Here is a 23975-nt window from a genome sequence, read left to right as displayed (position 1 = left end):
TTTAAAACACTTGTTATTTTGGCAGTATTAAGTGAGCCAAATTTATCCAAAAATAAGACAAGTGTATGTTTTGAAGATTATTATACAATAATTATTTTTTGAAGAAAGGTGAAGGAGAGTATATATTCCACTCTAAAAAAAATTATTACATCAAGTGGGCATATCCCCGTGCAAAAAGAATAATTGGAAGATATAAAACAGACCAATCTAATAAGTAGATAATTATTAGATTTGAATTGAATGTTTCCAAAAGAACATAATTTTCAAGAATCAGATAGCATTTTTTAATTTGTGTGATTAAACTCATCTAATTGGTTCGAGGCGTACAGAATACAATTGACCAAACTTATATAGTATACAATTTTTTAAGATCCTTGTTATTAAGTTATTTAATTAAAAACATAATAAATATACAATTTATCAGTTAAAATACTATTATTAAAAAATTATATGTTTATGTTTTGATTATAAAATTTAACAATGTGTATAAAAAATTATATATATATATATATATATATTTAAAAAGACACTACATTAAAATGTTGGAAATAGGATCTAATTCGAACAAAATTCTAGGATGAAGCCTATTTATGGAAATCAACTCTGATAATTAATTTTTGTCTTGATCAAGTATTTGATTTTTGGGATTATACAAAGCATTTCTTTCCCTTTCTTCTTAATGGCTATAAATCTCGTTTCTCAACAAACTGAATTATATTTCACTGTCTATTTCTTCTTTATTTTGTATGAAAATAATGAACAATGGTCTTGGTCTATGACACGGACTTGCTTTTAACAAGCAGAAGCAGAAGCAGTTTTAGTCATTAATAATCCATCTGGTCAATCAAGCGAGTTCAAATGTAATTAATCTCAATTCAAGATAGATATCTCCCTCTCGAATAAGTGCAAAAGCTGATATTCTTTATTGTTACTTGTGAGATTCCACCATAGCAAATAACATTTCGAGAATGTGCAGCCTCTAGGCCCTCTTTTACATAAACTATCTCTTATAGTATATGCTCAACCGGTCTTATTTATAAATGGCGAGATATTTCTTTTTTTGTCGTTAACTTTATAATTTTTTACATCTATAATTATACAAGTAATTATTTAAAAATTGATTAAAAAAAGACAAGTATAAATATAGAGTATGTTTGCTGTTTTTTAAAAAATAAAAGAGATTCAGATTCTCTTTAAATATAGCGAATAAAATACATATTAAAAAAATCATTTGAATTAAATTTGATAAATGCTTAAATTTGAAATGTGTGTGTATGTAAATATAATAAAATAGAATATGTGTTTTTGATTTTGTTTCAACTTAGCATGTGGCCATGGGTAGGGACACAAGGTAGCTGCGCGTGCTGGTGATGGCTAAACTTAAAAACATTTTTTTATATATATATTGATATTAATATATTAGAGTGAAAGAAATTAAAACATTCTTAATACAAGCTAAGCAGCTTTAGTAAGGAAAAACTGTAGGCAATGCATGCGAGAAAGTGAAAGAAATTAAATTATTATATTTTGATTATAAGCTTTTAAGGATGGTGATGACTTGACTCTTGATAATGCTGAAAGTTGAAACTGCGGTGGGTTCTTCTTTTGAGATACGTTTGTCTGCCAAAGAGGCGGTTTTGCAACGCTGCTTTGAATTTTGGCACTTGCTACCACACTTTAATTTAATTATTTTTAAATTAACATTATTTTTTTAATATTTTTGTATTTAATAAAATATTTTATTTTTAAAGGGTTGAATGATTTATTTATTAAAAATATTTTTATAAATTTTACAAATTATAATTTAAAAAATTAAAAATATATTATATTTTAGAAAGAAGAAAATAAGTTAAATAATTAATTTATATAAATTAAAAATATTATGTGAATTACTTATCTGTAGAAATATCATTTTTAAATTATTTATATTGACAATTACTATTACTGTTGATTACAGATATTGGGTAGTTTGAAAGTAAAATAATAAAGAAAAAATTGATGTTTTAATCTTTCAACTTTTAATTTACTTATAACTCAGTCATTTAATTATGACTCGCTGGAACTCAGTCCCTCAATTATGACTTACTTATGATTCAATCCTTCAACTTTTGAATCACATATAAATTAGTCTTTGAACTTTTCTTAATTTTTTTCATGTTAGCTTATATCTCATATCAATGAGCAAAAGGAGGATATTTTAGAATAATATATGAACATTTTTTATCCCTCTTATTTGATAAGAAATTTTAAAAAAATTAAAAAATAAGGATCAAATTATAAGTAAATCAAAAGTTGAGGGACTGAGTCGCAACGAGTTATAATTGAGAGACTGAGTTACAAGTAAATTAAAAGTTAAAGGATTAAAAAAATTAATTTTTTCAATAATAAATATAAAAGACAAATGAGATTTTGAGATCGAGATCTTTCATTTGAAATAAAAATAAAATTTTCAGTTAGGTTTAAAAAAATAAAAAATTTATTGAAATATATAAATGATAATAAAATTCTACAAAATATGATAATTTCTTTTAAGTCCATTGAAACCATTTTTACCTTAATATTTTTTGTTAAGTAACTAAAATGCTTTCAATTTAAAATAAACGATGGGTGGAACTTATTATTTATCATCCTGTTTTTAATCATTGCTAGAATAAAAATAGTTATTATTTAAACTAAAGTTATTATTAATATTTACAATACTTGAATTTCAGTAATTAAAAATTTTATAAAGTGAAGTTTATCATTTACTATCCTACTTTAGTCATTATTAAAATAAATTAGTTATTACTTAAATTAAAGTAATTAATGAGTGTTTTTTTTATTTTAAATTAAAGATGTTACAGTCACTTCACAAATGATATTGATATCAAAAAAGTCTAACGAGACTTGTGAAGAATTATTATATTTTGTAGCATCTCATTGTCATTTGATTTCAAGCAGATATTTTTGTTATTTTCTCTGGCTTCTGTATGTATATAAGAGCAGCAGGAATATAATCCATTCAAATTACCTGCTCCCTCCATTTCACAAAAAGTGTCATGAAAATATTTTTTATGTAGATAAAGACAATTATTAAATAATCTAAATTTTTGTAAAATATAAACAAATAAATATCATTTAGGCACTTGGGGTGCATTAATAAAAGACAAAAAAAGTTAAAACATTCGATTTCTTCTTGAAATACGAAAATTACACTTATTATGAAACCGGAGGGGTGTATATTTTCAATTGTTATCTGCACTTTTGATTAGTATATTTTCATTCCCCTTTTCTACCTTTATCTTTAAATAATAATACAATTACATTGAATACATTTATGCTGATAAAAAAATAAAATTAAAATAAATAATTTAATTATTATAAAATATCTTATATTTTAGACTAAATATTACTTTTAAAAAATATTTTATAAATAAGATCAGAGAGTTTTTTTTAAATATTAATTTTTATTAAGTTATTTCACACTCGTTGGCTTGAAATCCTGGCTCTATCATTGCCTTTTGCTAGTTCTCAATTAATCATTCACATCTTTAATCTATTGGCTTGACATTATTGTTCTATAAAAAATTGAGTATGAAAACTAGTGAGTACATGTATGGAAGTGATTAGATTGTAGAAGTAAATATTTTACCCAAAAAAAAAAAGAATGTAGAAGTAAATGCAATGTCTGTAATTTTAAAAATAAAGAACAATATACCTCCTATCTTTAATATAAGATAAATTTTAAAAGTTTTTTAGTCTTTAATAATATAAGACAAAGTTATAGTAATTAATATATTTTTTTCAATTTATCCCTTATTCATTTCTATTATTGTTTAAATTTTCAGATAATAATTTATTATAATTATGAATTATAAAAAATGTTGAAATTTAACAGTTACATATTTTTTTAACAACTGTAAGATAGAATTATCCATTTTAATAAATATAAAAGTAAGTTCACTTATAAAATTTCATTCTGAATTGAATTCAAGTCAAATTGACCACAATGCCCAAATATCTGGGCATGAGTCCCAAATGCAAAAATAAAGCTAACAATGAATCATGGTTTTTTGGTGATGATATAATTTGTTTTTAATAACAAAGTATCCTTTTTTTTTTTTTGCATTGATGTGTTGAAGTTATCTATAAATCTTCAATAATAGACGATTGAATGCTAAAAAATATAAGACATTTTTATTATTTTAACGTGTAATTATTGTCTTTTCTTTTAAAGTACTCCAAAATCCTTAATGAATAAATTACTTTATATTTATATTAAAGTAAAACACTCTATTAAATAACGATAAATATAAAAAGATGTTATCATTTTTGATATAAGTGACTTTTTTATTAGGAGTAAAATTTAATTATAAATACTTTATATTTAAATGGTGGAATGCCTTAGAAAAATAGAAAAGTTTTTGATAATTTCATTGAAAAATATATTGTCATTTAAGGACTATAGTCTTTTATAACTTTTATTTCTTATTTTGGGACTTATGTTTAGATATCTAAGCTTGTTGATTTTTATAGCAGTTTTTCTTAAATTTGAAGGGTGAGAGTGAGTCCACGAAAGTAGAGTCAGGCAAATGGGCTTAGCTTAATGAGTTAGCCCACCAATTTTGGCAAGTTAAGCCAGTAAAATGAGCTCATTTGTAAAATAAATTGAGTTGGTTTAAACCGTAAAAATTTATGGGGTTAAACGGGCAGTCCACCTAAAGTTGGTAAACAGGCAGACCTAACCCATATAGGCCTAGGCCTTAAAACCTGATTACCTCAATTTTATCCTAAAATTAAAACTCGACCCTTATTCAAAGGGTTCAAGGCTAAGCCCGTAAGCCCAGATAAAAATAAAATAAAATAAAATTTAACATTAAAATTTATTTACAATATTTTAAAATTTAACATACACCAAACTAAAGTCTCACTTAATCTAAAAAATAAATAAAAAATTTAAAAGTTCAAATAAGATGAAGGCAAACATCATCATCAATCCTAATTAAGATCCCCCTCATCATCATCCACAAATAAAATATTAAAACCCTCAAATATAGGTCCACTTGTGAAAGATGGAGGCGAAGGCTCAATATCAATTATTTCTGCAATTTCTTCATCATCACCTACAATAATTATCGATTAAATTGTGTTATTATCAAATATATATCTATACATATATTACAAGATAAAATATAAAAATTACCATAAAATGGCACAAAACAATTCAACCAATTGCGAGTACAAATCAATGTTTGTACATTATTTGAAAAGAGGCGAAAATGATACTTTGTGAGAACATGAGAGCTAACGCTAAATGTTATAAATTTTCTTGGTCTGTGCTTCATATGATGCATTTTAAGTTAGCCAAGGAAAAAAAAAGTAAAATGAGCTTCACAGGCCGCCTGGGCCCGAGCCCTTTTTTTAGGGCTTAAAAGGGTTGGGCTTTGAAGCTCAGTCACCCCAAAAAATACAAAATTTTTAAACCCAAACTCTTATTAAAACGAGTTTAAACGAGCAGCCCGTCAAGCCCGACTTCTTCTTTATTTTTACCTTTTTTATTTTTGTATTAAGGTTGAGTTGCTCATTGCCTTGCTCACATATGATGGTGTTATTACTAATGCATCCAAACTCTCTCTTCATCTTCATTCGCACACCCACACTCTCATTCTTCACAGCATTATTTTTCCTTTGATGGATTAAATTTTATATTTATTTTATTTATTTATAAGTTCTTTAATTGTTGATATGTCATGAAGTATAGTCTAAATACACATATTTATGTTATATAAATTTTAAATTATTTTAAGAATAAATTTTTTTTTGAAATATTTTCACGGGTTAGCCAAATCTATTAAAAAATAATTTAGATTGAATTTTCTAACCCATTTTGTGAGTCAAAACGCCAACCCAAAAGCGCTTTATGGAGCCACCGAGTTGCCCAAAAAAGGTCTGACAAAAGCAAGATATAGGGTTTGAGGCTCTTCTTTTTACGTGCCTCTACCCATGTTTGCTTCTCTATTATCGAAGCGTCTTCACAAACTCATTTGAATTTGAACTGTTTATAAAGTTGAAAAGCTCTAATTAAGCTCCATAGTTTATAAACACACTATCATGTGCGCACACACTCACACTAAATAAATGAGATTTGGTATTTACTGAAATGACATATAAGCAACTATACGTTGGTAAAAAGAAAAAAAGAAAAAAAGACATATAAGTCATAGGATAGACCGATATACACTGTGAAATCCTGGACTTTAGTACCGATCAAGGTCTTTTTGTCGTGTCCGTGATTTGTGCGTGTCAGTATCAGGTATGCCGCATCAGTAATCCGGATGTTCGTGGATTGTGTTAATTCCACGAAAGTAAGTGTTAAATGTACATTTGTAGAACAGCGAGAAGAATAATGAACAAAAAGAAGAAAAGTAAACTTCATTTTGTGTCTTTTTGTAATCTGTCTAGTAACTAGTAATATACCGGTCATGGGACATTCTTCTTGTCGTTTAATTTATCGATAATAAGTTACACTCTAAGTAAATGTTAGGTTGAAATACACGTAATCACTCACAACTTAAGGTCAATTGCATGTATTTTTTATTTTTCAGTTTTAAAAATTTAAATCTCATACCCTCATGACCAAATACCTTTTCCATTAAAATGATAGTTAAATTTAACAAAATTTGTTCCACATCAACCTAATCAAGAGTATTTGTTAAATGAGATGGAATTTTGAATATTATATTATTTTCACCTTACTTAAAAACACAAATTTACTAGAAGGGTAATTTTGGGCTTGTTCGGTTTCTATTTTTTTAAAACAGATTTTTATTTTTAGAAACCAAAAAAATTTAAAACTCATTTAGATAAGCCTTTTAAATTTAAGTGTTTTCTCTTTAAAAAAAACAAATATTAAAATATCTTAAAGCTATTTTCATTTTATTTTTTTATTTTCAAAATATATTATATTTAATTATTAAAAACAACAATACCAATTATTATTACAAGCTACCACCATTAATTATTAGCGACCATTACTATTAACTAATTTTTAATTATAAAATTAATTTTCCAATTAACGCAGCTAAATATATTTTCTTTTAAAATACAGCTTTAAAAATTATATTGCAAAATATAAGTAAAAAAAAAAAAACTACATAGGCCTTAGTCATCTTACAATTCCCAATTCCCCCATTTTTTTTTTTTTGTAACATCTATAATGTATTTGCCTTGCACCTTTTGGCATCTCGATCCAGATTTCCTCTCTTTTCTGCAACATCTACTTATAAGTTGTCGTAAATTCATCCTCCTTCCAAATTTTATGTCTATGCATACCATCCTCATTATTTGTTTTTCCCCTTGAAACCTGTTAGTAATAAATTTTTTTTAAAGAAATTTCTGTTTTATGCATCAATCAATCAATCCAGGCTTTTTTTGTCATTCTCTTCTACACATGATGAACGCTCCTTTGATGGAATTAAGCAATCAACTTTTTTATTTAAAATTTTATCGTTGGATCTTACTGCTTCACCACATGAATTGCTTTCAATTTTTATTACATGATAAAATTGAATAAAAGATGAGCATGATACTGGAATATAATCAGAAGGCCAAAACCGTTTAATCAAACTGGGCACTGTGAGTATCCAAGGGAGAGGTTACATATGAGAGACATTTTGGATGAAAATGTGGTACCCATACATATAGTGCTTGTGTATGGGCTAGCTCATGGGTAGTGAGCTGACCCGTTGTGTGTTGTGAGCTTGGTGTGATGGATTGACATAAATAACTTACATTCTGCATGTGTGATATTTCTATTAACCGCCAACCCGCATTGAGTTAACAGCTAACTCACCAGTAAAAAAATATTTTTTATAATATTTTTTTAATTTTAAAATTACAAATTCACCCCTTTTCATTTTTGTTTGGATAAAAAATTATATTTTCTTCCTAAAAGCTAATCATCCAAATAATAATAAAACTCTTTTTAAATCATTAAAAAAATACAATGCAAATTTTAAAATACATTAATACAATCTAAAATAAATATATCCATCACAAACAAACAAGTAAAAAGTTAAAAGATTAAAATATATTAATACAACCTAAACCTTGAAATTTTTTTCTAATCAATCACAATGTTAGAAGTTTCATTAGAAGTTACAATAATATTAATTTGAGTATATTTTTTCTGTAACATCCTGATTTTTATATAATAAAGAAATTGTGGAATTTAGGTTTTGAGAAAAAAAAATGATAATAATAGGAATTTATATTATTTGAGGTTATTTAGAAATAATATTATGATTAGATATTTAATTATGAATTTAAAAATTTAAATTTAAAATCACATAAGCAATATTTAGTTAAGATATAATACATAAATAATTTTTTTTATGTGTGTGTTAAAAAAAAAAAGAAGGTAGAAGGAACAAAAAAAAGGGGGGGTGGAAGGTTGTTGTTTCTAAGTCCCACATTGGTTAGATGAGGGAAGAGAAGAGGTGCCTTCATGTATAAAAAGGAGGGGTTGTGTGCATTAGGAAGCATGAGAGGCTAAGATGCAATTTAGAGAAAATTGCAACTTTGAGCCCAAAGGTTTGAATAATTAAATTCAAACCTATAGTTTTTTTTTAATATAATTTTGGGACTCACAATCCCATTTTTATATTATTTTTCTCTCTTCCTCTCACGTTGCTCGGCGTTTTCTCGCAAGGGGGGATTATTTTCTTTTTTCTTCAGGTATGTTCTAACTTTCCTGTTTAGATTAGCATTTAAAAATTTATTTAATTATAAAATTAATTTTATAGTTATTTTCTAAATAATATTAGCTTTCTAGTGATATGATTATTTTGTAGGATAGAGTAAATATTTTGATTAGGATTTTTCTATAGGATAGTTAATCTGATGATATGATGGATTAAAAATATAGGTTAAAATTCTTAGGGATATAGTAAATATTATAGAATATTTTCTTAAGGTTGAAACTCATGTTTAAGAATTTTTGAGTTAAAATCTAGATCTATATGGTTGAATTTATGTGGAATCTGAGATGTAGGGATAAATCTATGATTATTAAATATTTATTTAAGTATGAATAGGTATTTTTGAGGTTATAGAAAGGTGATTTGAGGCTTCAGGATAATTCTAAAATTTTTAATTTATTTTTAGATGAATTTTTAGAATGTAGAAGGATGAAATTGCGATACTAGAAGTGAATTGAGGATAAAAAAAAATAGTTCATTAGGGTACGAGAATTTTAGAAAAGAATTTGGGAAGTTAAATAAGGCATAAATCTTAAATTAGTGTTAATATGGACTATAGATTTAAGACTTTCTAACTCTTTAAATTAGAGTTATTTATTTTAATGTAAAATTAATATATAGTATTGTGAAATAATTATGTAGATTATATTGACAAAGATAGTGGTGAAAAAGGAGTTGTGAAGGGGAACTTGTTATTCAAGACACAAGGTAACCATTATTAATGTGTTGTGATGAGTGTGTTTGTGAATGGTTATGTGTTGTTTTGTTGTTTGGAAAAATTATGAATTATTGAAAATAAATACTGTATATACTTGTTTGAAATTATTGCCAAGTGGGTTAAAAATTTATTTTTGTTTATCATGATGAGATATTATTGTTCGGATATATTCCTGTTTGGATATTTGAATGATGCATGACTAGTCAGGGTATTTTAATGTATGGTGTTAATGGGAATTTCTGTTCGGTTAATTATTACCACGTGGTAAGCCCTCATTGGACCCAATGAGTGGCGTGTCGCTTGGTCCAACTCACCTTTGGCCGGGTGATTTGGCGTCCGAGCATGGTGAAAGGAGGATATAAGGTGCAGTCATGCAATTAAATACTTGTTCGGTTTGTTTGAAAATATTGTTCGGTTAAATGTTTTGTGTGCCCACTTAGCAATCGCATGATTAGTTACATCCGCATGCATCATTACATATTAATTTTTGGTTACTGAGACTTTTAAGTCTCATTCCCCGTGGTTAATATTTTTACAGGAGCGAATCCGGCCGAGAAAGCACCAGAGGTGTAATTATGGTGTATGAGACACCATCTTTTACGTTGCCTCTTATTTTGGATTATACAATGTATCTTGTGCCAACTTAGGACATATCTTGTCTATGGAGCATGTAAACTCTAATCCTTTTTATTAAATGCATTTATATGTCCAAGAGGATTATGTCTGTCCCTTTTGATTCATGACCTAATTTAAATAACATGCTATGAGGATCATGTCTGTCCCTCATGGTTCTAATTGCTTTTTGAGATATTTTAAGACCTGTGGTATATTGTCTTGGATGTATCATGGTAGAAATTTTTCTACCATGATAAGGGTATGATAAGGGTTCAATGAAAAAAAAAAATGATTTCTTGAATTAATAACTTGCGAAAAATCGGTTTGTAAATTTGAGGGTGTTACATATTGGTATCAGAGCATATAGTCGGTTGGCAATATACATTGTTATGGTGCTTCTCATTGTATGGCCATGATATAGCTAGGCTAATTTTATTATTTATATCTTGTATCCTTTAGGAGGGGAGAGAAAATGCCTGTTACTCGTGGTAACTCAGGATTCCAACATGAGCACCTGCCACCGCCACTGCCAAATGAGGAGCCTGACTTGGCGGAATTAAGAATGCTTGTAAAAACATTAACAGACAAGGTTCAAGGATACGAACAAGAGTTGACGGAGCTAAAGAGGCAAAAGGTAACTGAAAATGGAGATAGGGCTCATGTTGAGAGTCATGTGGGGGAAGGCAGTTCCTCACATCCTGCCACTCTGAGAGATCATGAGTCTAGAAGGAAAGAAATTAGGCAGGAGGAACAGAGAGCCCCACCGACCATTACTGATGTGTGGGAAACTGTTAGGAAGTTTAACCCTCCTACGTTTGATGGTAACCTTAAACCATCCGTGGTAGAGGAATGGGTGAAGAGACTCGAATCCATCTTTCGAGTAGTCACATGCACCAGCAATCAAAAAGTACAAGTAGCATTAGTGCTCCTAGTGAAAGGAGCAAGAGATTGGTGGGAGACAGCAGGGCCCAGGGATGATTCTACACTCACCTGGGAGGAATTCAAGGAAAAATTATTTAGGCATTACTTTCCATCAGAGTTAAGGTCTGAGAAGGAAGCGGAATTCCATGCCTTTAAGCAAGGGAACCTCGATGAGGACACATTCATTGCTAAGTTTCAGGAGTTATCTAGATACTCCACGTACCTGCAGTATAGGGATGATTCCGAATGGAAGGCTAAGCGCTTATTGGAGAAGGCTAGACCAGAATTGAGGGAACAATTGGCTCATCTAGATATCCGAGATTATGATGAAATGTGCATAAAACTACAAGTAGTAGCTCGCAGTAAGAAGGAGGTTGAGAGAGAGAAGAGGGGTTATTCATATAGTAGACCCCCAACCTACCCTCGACCCACCGGAGGCATTATGAAGAAAAACCATCAGGGTTCGAGTAGCTCATGGAACCAAGGAAGGCAGAAGGGTCCATTTCAAAGGGGCCAAGGACAGAGGAGCTATCATAGTAGTTATTACGGGTCACAGAGGAGCCCAACAGTATCTACCCCTGCCCCGAGTACAGCGAGCTCTCAACAGTGCACTAAATGCGGGCGTCGTCATTTCGGACAGTGCTGGATCTGTTACATTTGTGGGAAACCCGGTCACATTGCAAAGTTTTGTGGGGACAACCAGGGCTCAAATATGAAGAACCCTTCCCAACATCCTACTGTCTCTGGTCGTGTGTTTGCTCTTACTCAGGACACCATGAACTCCCCAGATGCCATTAGAGGTAACATCAAAATCCTTCATCATGATATTGTTGCACTATTTGATTCGGGTGCTACACACTCTTTTATTTCTGAAACTTGTGTAAAGAACCTTGATTTGCCTGTGTGTATTTTACCGTTTGATATGAATGTGTCTACTCCTGCGGGAGAATCTGTGAGGACCGCTAAGGCATGCCTTAACCTAGTAGTCGAGTTTAAAAATAGGAAAACAACTATGGACTTAATTATCCTACCACTGAGAGGTATGGATGTAATTGTGGGAATGAATTGGATGGCTGCAAATGGTGCTATCCTAGATTGTAGAGAGAGGAGTGTGTCTTTATCTTCTTTGTCGGTGACCCCAGTCGAGACTCAAGATCATGTTTTCTTGTCGGCGGCGCAAGTTGATAGATGTATGAAGAAGGGTTGCCAGGCCTACATGGTTTTCTTCTCTATCCAAGCTGAGATTGATGAAGGCGTGAAGAATATCCCAATTGTCAAAGAATTTGCGGATGTATTTCCAGACGAAGTCTCCGGTTTACCCCCAAAGCGCGAGGTAGAGTTCTCAATTGAATTGGTACCCGGTACAGGGCCAATTTCTAAGGCTCCTTATCGGATGTCCCCTTCAGAGTTAGCGGAACTGAAAAGGCAAATCGAAGAGCTACTTGAGAAGGGTTTCATCAGACCGAGTGTTTCACCTTGGGGATCTCCAGTCCTTTTTGTAAAGAAGAAGGACGGAAGCCTCCGATTGTGCATTGATTATAGACAATTGAACAAAGTAACCATCAAGAACAAATATCCACTTCCGAGAATCGATGATTTGCTGGATCAGCTTGTGGGATCCGCAGTTTTCTCAAAGATTGACTTAAGGTCAGGGTACCACCAATTGAGAGTGAGAGCAGAGGATATACCTAAGACAGCATTTCGGACGAGATATGGGCATTATGAATTCATGGTGATGCCGTTTGGACTTACGAATGCTCCTGCGGTATTCATGGATTACATGAATAGGATCTTTCGACCCTATTTAGATAAGTTTGTAGTAGTGTTTATTGATGACATTCTTATTTATTCAAAGGATGAGGAGGCTCATGGTGAACATTTAAGAATCGTCTTGCAAGTTTTGAGGGAACATAAGCTTTATGCCAAATTAAGCAAGTGTGAATTTTGGCTCCAAGAAGTAAAGTTTTTGGGCCATGTTGTGTCCAGAGATGGAGTTGCGGTGGATCCTAGTAAGATTGATGCAGTGATGAAGTGGGAACAGCCAAAATCTGTTACAGAGATACGAAGCTTTTTAGGTCTAGCAGGTTATTATCGTCGCTTTATTAAGGGATTTTCGCAAATTGCGATGCCCTTAACTAAGCTAACTAAGAAGGATGCCCCATTTATTTGGACTGACAAATGTGAAGCTGCTTTCCAAGAATTGAAAAAGAGGTTAACCACTACTCCAGTATTGACTATTCCTGACCCTGTGGTGCCGTACACTCTGTACACTGATGCTTCTTTAAAGGGTTTAGGATGTGTTTTGATGCAAAATGACCGAGTGGTTGCCTATTCCTCCAGACAGTTGAGACCACACGAGGAAAATTACCCTACTCATGATTTGGAGTTAGCTGCAGTTGTGTTTGCTCTAAAGATATGGAGACACTACTTGTATGGATCTAAGTTTCAAATCTTCAGTGACCATAAGAGCCTGAAGTATTTATTTGATCAAAAAGAGCTTAATATGAGGCAGCGACGATGGATGGAATTTCTAAAGGATTATGACTTTGAATTACATTACCATCCGGGTAAGGCTAACGTGGTAGCTGATGCCTTAAGTAGAAAGACTATTCATGCTGCACATTTGATGGTTCATGAATATCATTTATGGAACAGTTTTCATGATGTTCCAGTAGATGTGATTGAACATCAAATGGCCGCACTCCAGGTAGCAGACTTTGAGAGCAAATTCTGGGAAGATCTCAGAGTCTCACAGCAAAGTGATGACTACTTAAGGAATATAAGGAAGGAGATAGTGGTAGGTAAGGCCCCAAATTTTACCATCTTTGAGGACACAGTGATGAAGTATAAAGGTAGAGTTTGTGTACCTAATGATCCAAGATTGAGGAATATCCTTTTAGAAGAAGCTCATAGGAGCAAATATACAATTCATCCCGGTATAACTAAAATGTACCATGATTTGAAGCGAGGTTGGTGGTGGCCAGGAATGAAGAAAGATGTAACTGAATTTGTTTCTAGATGTTTAACGTGTCAGAAGATAAAGATAGAACATCAGAAGCCAGCTGGAACACTGCAACCGTTAGATATTCCAAAGTGGAAATGGGATGATATTTCTATGGATTTCATCACTGGACTGCCAAGAACACCCTCGAGTAAGGATGCTATTTGGGTGATAGTAGACCGACTCACCAAATCAGCTCACTTTTTGGCGATCAAGTTTACCTCTACATTAGAGAAATTTGCTGAGATATACATTAAGGAGATAGTTAGACTTCATGGTATACCCTCTAGAATTGTGTCAGATCGTGACCCAAGGTTCACTTCAAACTTTTGGGGTGCGCTACAGAAGGCTATGGGTACCAGACTGAGTTTTAGCACCGCATACCACCCCCAAACAGATGGACAAACAGAGAGGACGATCCAGACTTTGGAGGACATGTTGAGAGCTTGTGCCATTGAACTACCAGGTAGTTGGGATAATCATTTGCCATTAGCTGAATTTGCTTATAATAACAGCTATCATTCTAGTATTGGGATGGCGCCTTATGAGGCCTTGTATGGAAGGAAGTGTAGATCGCCTTTATGTTGGACAGAATTAAGTGAGAGGAGTATCATTGGTCCAGAAATTGTAGAGCAAACCACCCAGAAGATTGCAATGATTAAGCAAAAATTGCTAACCGCTCAGAGCCGACAGAAGAGCTATGCTGATAAGAGGAGACGGCCGTTAGAGTTTGAAGTAGGAGATCATGTATTTTTGAAGGTTTCTCCAGTGACAGGCATTGGTAGATCCATTAAGGCAAAGAAATTGACACCTAGATTTATGGGCCCGTATGAGATCTTGGAGCGAATTGGATCTACTGCATATAGAGTTGCATTACCTCCACAGATTGCAGGTATCCATAATGTGTTCCACGTATCACAGTTGAAGAAGTACAACCCGGATCCCTCCCATGTTATTGAACCTGAAGAAGTAGAATTGAGGGAGAATTTGACCTTTAGATCCGAACCGGAGCGAATTGAGGACTTTAAGGACAAACAACTACGCAATAAGACCATCCGACTCGTGAAGGTGATTTGGAAGGGTGGAGCCCTAGGTGATGCTACTTGGGAGACCGAGGAGAGTATGAGGCGAGATTATCCACATTTATTTGCTTAGGTACATAGTTTCTAAGCTTATCTATTAAATTTTGAGGACAAAATTTCTAAAAGGAGGGGAGAATTGTAACATCCTGATTTTTATATAATAAAGAAATTGTGGAATTTAGGTTTTGAGAAAAAAAAATGATAATAATAGGAATTTATATTATTTGAGGTTATTTAGAAATAATATTATGATTAGGTATTTAATTATGAATTTAAAAATTTAAATTTAAAATCACATAAGCAATATTTAGTTAAGATATAATACATAAATAATTTTTTTTATGTGTGTGTTAAAAAAAAAAAAGAAGGTAGAAGGAACAAAAAAAAGGGGGGGTGGAAGGTTGTTGTTTCTAAGTCCCACATTGGTTAGATGAGGGAAGAGAAGAGGTGCCTTCATGTATAAAAAGGAGGGGGTGTGTGCATTAGGAAGCATGAGAGGCTAAGATGCAATTTAGAGAAAATTGCAACTTTGGGCCCAAAGGTTTGAATAATTAAATTCAAACCTATAGTTTTTTTTTAATATAATTTTGGGACTCACAATCCCATTTTTATATTATTTTTCTCTCTTCCTCTCACGTTGCTCGGCGTTTTCTCGCAAGGGGGGATTATTTTCTTTTTTCTTCAGGTATGTTCTAACTTTCCTGTTTAGATTAGCATTTAAAAATTTATTTAATTACAAAATTAATTTTATAGTTATTTTCTAAATAATATTAGCTTTCTAGTGATATGATTATTTTGTAGGATAGAGTAAATATTTTGATTAGGATTTTTCTATAGGATAGTTAATCTGATGATATGATGGATTAAAAATATAGGTTAAAATTCTTAGGGATATAGTAAATATTATAGAATATTTTCTTAAGGTTGAAACTCATGTTTAAGAATTTTTGAGTTAAAATCTAGATCTATATGGTTGAATTTATGTGGAATCTGAGATGTAGGGATAAATCTATGATTATTAAATATTTATTTAAGTATGAATAGGTATTTTTGAGGTTATAGAAAGGTGATTTGAGGCTTCAGGATAATTCTAAAATTTTTAATTTATTTTTAGATGAATTTTTAGAATGTAGAAGGATGAAATTGCGATACTAGAAGTGAATTGAGGATAAAAAAAAATAGTTCATTAGGGTACGAGAATTTTAGAAAAGAATTTGGGAAGTTAAATAAGGCATAAATCTTAAATTAGTGTTAATATGGACTATAGATTTAAGACTTTCTAACTCTTTAAATTAGAGTTATTTATTTTAATGTAAAATTAATATATAGTATTGTGAAATAATTATGTAGATTATATTGACAAAGATAGTGGTGAAAAAGGAGTTGTGAAGGGGAACTTGTTATTCAAGACACAAGGTAACCATTATTAATGTGTTGTGATGAGTGTGTTTGTGAATGGTTATGTGTTGTTTTGTTGTTTGGAAAAATTATGAATTATTGAAAATAAATACTGTATATACTTGTTTGAAATTATTGCCAAGTGGGTTAAAAATTTATTTTTGTTTATCATGATGAGATATTATTGTTCGGATATATTCCTGTTTGGATATTTGAATGATGCATGACTTGTCAGGGTATTTTAATGTATGGTGTTAATGGGAATTTCTGTTCGGTTAATTATTACCACGTGGTAAGCCCTCATTGGACCCAATGAGTGGCGTGTCGCTTGGTCCAACTCACCTTTGGCCGGGTGATTTGGCGTCCGAGCATGGTGAAAGGAGGATATAAGGTGCAGTCATGCAATTAAATACTTGTTCGGTTTGTTTGAAAATATTGTTCGGTTAAATGTTTTGTGTGCCCACTTAGCAATCGCATGATTAGTTACATCCGCATGCATCATTACATATTAATTTTTGGTTACTGAGACTTTTAAGTCTCATTCCCCGTGGTTAATATTTTTACAGGAGCGAATCCGGCCGAGAAAGCACCAGAGGTGTAATTATGGTGTATGAGACACCATCTTTTACGTTGCCTCTTATTTTGGATTATACAATGTATCTTGTGCCAACTTAGGACATATCTTGTCTATGGAGCATGTAAACTCTAATCCTTTTTATTAAATGCATTTATATGTCCAAGAGGATTATGTCTGTCCCTTTTGATTCATGACCTAATTTAAATAACATGCTATGAGGATCATGTCTGTCCCTCATGGTTCTAATTGCTTTTTGAGATATTTTAAGACCTGTGGTATATTGTCTTGGATGTATCATGGTAGAAATTTTTCTACCATGATAAGGGTATGATAAGGGTTCAATGAAAAAAAAAAATGATTTCTTGAATTAATAACTTGCGAAAAATCGGTTTGTAAATTTGAGGGTGTTACATTTTCAAAGCTTCATTTGCCACAAACAAAAAAATAAAACATAATAAAACTTGAAAATAAAATTAATATTTAGAAGTGTAGCAGATAAATGAGAAAATATTAATATTATACCACAAAGCCATGGAGAACCAAAAATTCAATTCTGAATACAAATAAGAGCTTCAATATTATAAAAAAAATGTTACTTTAATACTTTGTGAGAACTCAAAATAAGTTCTATAAATAAAACACGGTACAAAAGGTACAAAATCAAGGACTTACTACATTTTACGATCCACCGTACCTATATTATATGAGAGGATTGATGGTAAAAAGCTCCAAAATATAGAGGAGATTTTGAAGGAAGAATATGACCTCTTGAGAAATTATAGAAAACATTAAAACATAGAGGAGAAAAAGAAGCGATGTTGCAAAAGGAAGCTGTGTGCTTTGAGTTTAAATAAATTGATGAAAGGAAAAATCTCATTTAGGGCTTCGTAGCACAAAATTTTGCATTTATAGCCCAGTATAATATAAAATCTCTCCACATGTCAAAGAGTTTTAAGTAAAAATATGTTTTAATGAGAAAGGACACATTTGTCCATAGATATTTTGCAGTCAATTGCATGACATTGTGTTGAGAATTTATAAATATTGTATTATGTATTTATGGACATAATATATTATAGGATATTGTGTTCTATATTTATGAACATCTATTGTTCTTTTATCCCGTGCAATTTGTAAATTTTAGGCTTAATCATTTCTACTAAACCAACTCTACATTACAAGATATTGTATTAAGAATTTATATATATTATGTTGTGCATTCATAAAGAGAGGGGGGCAAATGCATCTTATTTCTATCAAATATATTTTTATTGAAGGCTCTTGAGCTTGCAGAGAATTTTTAATTTGTAATGAATTCTAATTGAAAATTTTCATGCTTCAAGGCCTTAAATGAGATTCTCCCCTGATGAAATCTCAAAATTCCATCTTATTTATCAAGGACTCTTGATTAGACTGATTTGGCATAAATTTTATTAACTTTAATTATCATTTTAACCATTAGAGATTTATGGTCAAAATCTATAAGATAAAGGGTTTGAGATTTAAACTTTTAAAGATAAAAAAGATTACGTGCAATTGATCTTAATTTGAGAGGTTACATACATTTTAGCCTAAATTTTATGAAAAATATAATCTAATTATTCAATGTTTTCATATTACATGTAAACGATAAAAGTGCCTTATTGTATATAATTTGAAGTTTGACCCTATCTATTATTTACAGTTATATCAAATAATAGTATAACACAAAATTTACCTTCTTTCCATATTGAAAGCTATTAGCTTTAATCAGATAAAAGCCTTCATTCCACCGTTCGTATCTGAGACAACCATTAGTTTGATAGCGAGCTTTTAAATCATCAAAATGATTGAACACAACATTACATAAACCTAATAATTCATTGATTATTAATATTTGTAAGTAGCAAAATCAGTACTGCGCCAACTTTCAATTGTATTTTATATTTAGAAGACCACCTGGAGGTGTCATTTAAAAATATTCAACAGAATCGAGGTCATCCATAATCACGTTATATCTTGTTTGCACACAAATAGCCGTTTAGTGAGGAAGAAGTGGTCATACCTTGTGTTACTTTTCACCTAGGGACATACATAGACAACAAATTGTTAACTCTTTATTTATTAAAGCTTATCATACAGGCAATATAAGACATGGGATGAAATGAATATTATATATTATTCAGGTAATTAAAAACATGGTATATTCATCTTTGTGGATTAAAAAAAAAAACTGTTTATTGTAGGAATTATATTCTATATGATGTTATCATGCAAAAATCATAATTGTTTCATCAATCATGCAAGTGCAAATGTGATCCTATACTTTGGTTATTTGTTGATCGGTCACGGTTTATCATATATGTAAATATTAATTACAAATTATTCTTAAATTTCAGGATTTTTATTGAAAGCTGTTGATTGAATTTGGCAAAGTAGATTTATCAGAATTAGTAGTGATATATTAAGAAAAGTATTACCTCTCTTACATATCATAAGGCATGTTTTAAAAAAATTATAGTCTTTGATGTCATATTTTACAGAATATTGCAGCAACTAACGTATTTAGTCCAAAAATCCAACTGAAAAATAAAATTATAATGAAAATTACTGATAAATTCTTCGATGTACCTGGTACACCACTTAATTCATGGTCCATCTAATAAAAATATGATATTTAGATAACATTAAATATAAATTAATTTTTACATTAATAATAATAGAGAGAAAATGCCATAAATTAAATGGGCTTTCTGTTATAAAAATAAATTTATTTAAAATAATCATACATAAATTTTTATTTTATTGAATTGGTATAATTTTATTAGATGAATCACAGAAGATGTGGTGCATCGAGTTCATTTAAGAATTTCTCAAAAATTTGTGACATGGTTAAAGATATACAATGTTGGTTGAAAGAATGTTTTTGAGAGAATGGAAATAAGAATGTGAATGTTAATGAGAATGAGGGTATGAATAGAATATGAATAAGGTTTGATGGAATAAAATAAGAACATTTGGTATGTCATAGAAAATAATAAGTATTTAATTTAAGTTGGAATAAATAACATGTAAAGACATGATTTATTAGAATACTTTCCCCCTAATTTTTTAGATGCACTTTTAATGGACTATGTATGAATACATATTATCTTCAATGTTTGATCATTAGACTAAATATTGAACCGATTAAAACAATAGTTCAATAATAATATCATTCATTCCTACTGTTATCATTTCTTTAGTTATATTCTTGCTATCAGTTTACACGGAGAGAAACGGTCACATGTGAATTGAGAGGAAGAAAGATAATCACTCGTATATACCACAACCCATTGCTTGAGAATAATGCAAAAAATAAAAAAATATCACAAAATAATTACAAAAAAAAATTATTATGCCCATTACAAATTATTTAACAGATAAAAGGTCACTCTCTCAAGCAGCCTCTTGGTGTGGAGAACAAAAGTCATAAGAATCCATGACCTCAAAAGCAAGAGATATTAGTTCATTTGATAAAAGGAAACCTTGTGGGTCACTCAACCGTAGACAAGCCACCTTTTTTTCCTTCTTATTCTCACGGAACAAACAAGTGCTAAGGTCTTCTTCTCCAATGACTCTTCTATTCTCATCCAAGCAGATGACGTGTCCACTCTCAACATAAGGTCTATAAGTCTCCAAAATAGACAACACAAGGGAGCCACCAAATGATTCTTCAAAACTCTTTAAGTCTAAACCCAATGAAGTTCTCAGGGACAGCATCACAACATCCATGGCCGTGTCCTTGACATGAATCTGATCACTGCAAGAGCAATTTAACAGTCCATTTTCTAGATCCTGCACGAATGTCACGTACTTATTGACTTTCTTTGGTCTTGAAAACCTTAATCCACCTACGAAACTTGCAGAGCCGAGACCGAATCCATAGAAAGGTTTGTTCTTCCAATAGGTATAATTGTGTTTGCACTCATATCCACTCTTGCAATAACTGCTGATTTCATAGTGGTTGTAATTTGCATCAGAAAGCATTCTTGAAGCCATTTTATAGAACTCTGCTGATTGAGTCTCAGAAGGAAGGGGAAATTCCCCTGGAGTATACCTGCAAGCATTTTAATCTTCATTTTCATATTAGCTATAACTAATAGTTCCATCTTTGAATTATTTAACCCATTCAGTTGTATCAAAAAAATTAGTAAACACACAAGTTAGCCTTTAAAATAGTAAACATGTTATAAATTAGTTCATGAAGTCACAATTTGGCTTGAATTATGTTTGACTCGTTTCGTTTTACTTTCCCAAAATTACTAAGTCGACGAATTAATATCTAAAAACAATAAACTTGTTTGTTGTAGTGTATACTAGTTCTTCTATCAAGCAACCCAAAAATGCGAAAAGGACTCACTTGTAAGTAGTAACAAACTCAACGTTGTTTCTTCAAAAAACAAATTCAATATTTTCAAAAATCAACTTGTGCATTCGTTAATTTTGAACTCAGACACTTTGAGAATTGAGAATCAAATTGTTAGTTTATTCTAGTTCTTTCGCCATATAACACAGATTCTAAAAGGACTAACTCTTGCTTAGTTTATTATTGCTAGAGCCTAATTCATGCATTCACTAATTTTGAGGTACTAAACTATTACTACTGCTTGTGAGAATAATAATACTCACAGATTTCCAAATTTAGAATTGTGGCTTTAACCCATTCAGTTGTAGATCCAAAAAATTAGTAAACACACAATTTAGTCTTTAAAATAGTAAACATGTTATACGACAGTTCATAAAGTCACAACTTGGCTTATGAGAATAATACTTACAGTGTTCCAAATTTGGTGCCCTGTTCAATTTGCAAATCATATACTGAAGCGTGAGTGGGCTGTGCCTCAATAGCAAGCCTCAGAGTCTCCTCCCACATATCAGTTGTCTGATGAGGCAGTGAAGATATAAGATCAATACTCCAATTCTCAACCCCACATGACTTGACAGTGTCAATAGATTCATAAACCTCTTCCAACCCATGTGCCCTTCCACAAGCTCTCAACAACTTCTCTTGAAATGCTTGAACTCCCAATGATACTCTATTCACTCCTAACGCCATCATCTCTTCCATCTTCCTAGCATCAAATGTCCCAGGATCCATTTCCATTGAAATCTCAGCATCCTCACACACACCAAATTTCCCACCCAACGCTTCCAAGACCAACGAAACCATCCGTGCTGGCACGAGAGACGGTGTCCCTCCGCCGAAAAACACAGTCTCTAGAGGCGTTTTAGCATCAATGTCCACCTTCATTGCATTGATTTCTCTGCAGAGCAGTTGTATGTAGTTACTCACTCCTGGGTCATCGTCGATTTGGGTTGAAGCAGAGCCGAGAGCAACAATTGGGAAGTCACAATAGTGGCAACGCTTGCGGCAGAAAGGGAGGTGAATATAAGCAGAAGTAGGGGGAGCTAGGTGAGGAGCGATATCGATTGCGTATTTCGTAGGGACATTTTGTCGAACATGTGGTGTGCTTCTGGCAAGTGTGTTGGTGATTGCATGGTGGGGTATCAGTTTGGGAGATTTGGGGATGGGGAAAAGCTCCCAGAAAATGGGATTGAAGGTAGATTTGAACATGTTGGCTCTAGAATAACGAAGGTAGTTAAAGTTCATGTGCGAGAAAATCGAAGGGACTCATATCGCCCATAAGACCAATGTATACGCGCGTGTGAACATGGAGGACGAGGTCGTTAACCCGTCATGCATTTTATGTCCTAGACCCAGCTCTGAAACTATGTCGTTTTCCATTGAGATTTTAGATTTTAATATCTATTTTCATTTTGCATGCCATTAATGTCACACCTATCTCAACTCATATTTTATTATTAATTAATGAGAAAAATTATAAATAATTCAATCCAGTATTTACAGTTAAATATTTTAAAATATCAATGTGTTTATCCATGTGGAGAGGGTTATATATATTTTTAGATCAATTATTCATTATTCATAAGTCAAGTGAGGTTGAATCATATTAATGACGAAGTTTTCTCAACCAATATTTTATGTAACTATATATCCAAGACTTGAATTTGAAATTATTGATTAAGTGAGCATAACCCTATGTCAGTTTACATTCGTGCTCATTGGTAAAGAGGGTTATACATACTGTGTCCTTTAATTTTGATTTGAGTTGAATTATCTATATATTTTGAAAAAAAATCAAATAATTATGAACGATTAAGGGCTGTTTGTTTCTTGTTTTAAAAACTATTTTTTATTTTTGAAATTTTTTTGAATAATTTTTTATTTAGTTGTTTTCAAAACTATTTTTATTTCTTATCTTTAAAAACAAAAAAATAGAAACAACTGTAAGTTGTTTTTATTTTATTTAATTTTTTTTAAAATACATTACATTTAATTATTAAAAATTATAATTATCTTAACTAATTTTTATTATTAATCACTGTCATTAACTGTTTATAATCATTACTATCAATTTATTTTTTAATTAATATAATCAAACAGATTTTTATTTTAAAACAAGTTTGAAAACTGTATTACAAAGTAGCTTTTAAAAATAAAAAATAATAACAGAAACCAAATAAACCCTAAGTATTAGTGCTATTATGGCTAGGTCACATTAAGAACTGCAGTACTTTCATAATTAATTATGATTTTCCGCTAATGCATTTTTCTAATATAGTTTCTAAACTCTGAACGAGAAGAGGACCTTTAAAATAATTGAAGTAAATTGCATTATTGAAATTGGAACTAAAAAATAAGTCACACCGTTCATATAAAGATTTTATATTATATATTAAATTGATTGATATATCAATATTGATTATTAAAGGAATGGAACAAAAATAGATAAACAACAATAATTTTTTGGGGAAAAATAGCAGTAAATTTCATTTTAATTATTTTTAAGTATATTGTTTGGCATTTTTAATAAATAATTTA

At 31.1% G+C, this 23975-nt stretch overlaps 2 protein-coding genes across 4 annotated transcripts; one reads left to right on the top strand and one right to left on the bottom strand.

The window, feature by feature from the left end:
• The first annotated feature begins 10192 nt into the window (after window positions 1-10192).
• LOC129308439 (uncharacterized) lies at window positions 10193-17151 on the top strand. 3 transcript variants are annotated; one of them, XM_054949548.1, is made up of 3 exons: window positions 10193-11792; window positions 16426-16491; window positions 17040-17142. In XM_054949548.1, the coding sequence occupies exons 1-3, from the start codon at window positions 10544-10546 to the stop codon at window positions 17072-17074; spliced, it is 1350 nt and encodes a 449-aa protein (XP_054805523.1). In that variant the 5' UTR covers window positions 10193-10543; the 3' UTR covers window positions 17075-17142. The 3 variants fall into 3 exon arrangements, 2 of the variants coding, with proteins under 2 accessions (XP_054805523.1, XP_054805524.1); XM_054949549.1 differs by lacking the exon at window positions 16426-16491 and having other exon boundaries at window positions 17040-17151; XR_008592616.1 differs by lacking the exons at window positions 10193-11792; window positions 17040-17142 and adding an exon at window positions 15581-15760 and having other exon boundaries at window positions 16426-16486.
• Window positions 17152-20322: 3171 nt separating this feature from the next.
• On the bottom strand, window positions 20323-22759 carry LOC129309581 (uncharacterized). The gene is made up of 2 exons (XM_054951204.1): window positions 21847-22759; window positions 20323-21128 (listed from the first exon to the last, which is right to left on the bottom strand). The coding sequence occupies exons 1-2, from the start codon at window positions 22680-22682 to the stop codon at window positions 20468-20470; spliced, it is 1497 nt and encodes a 498-aa protein (XP_054807179.1). The 5' UTR covers window positions 22683-22759; the 3' UTR covers window positions 20323-20467.
• Between the last annotated feature and the right edge of the window lie 1216 nt (window positions 22760-23975).

This window comes from Prosopis cineraria, unplaced genomic scaffold (assembly GCF_029017545.1).
Source record: "Prosopis cineraria cultivar Desert tree isolate PC_DT_omini unplaced genomic scaffold, ASM2901754v1 PC4, whole genome shotgun sequence".
NCBI classification, from domain to species: domain Eukaryota; kingdom Viridiplantae; phylum Streptophyta; class Magnoliopsida; order Fabales; family Fabaceae; genus Prosopis; species Prosopis cineraria.
The sequence above is the reverse complement of the archived record's forward strand: the minus strand, read 5'-3'. Positions and strand labels throughout refer to the sequence as shown.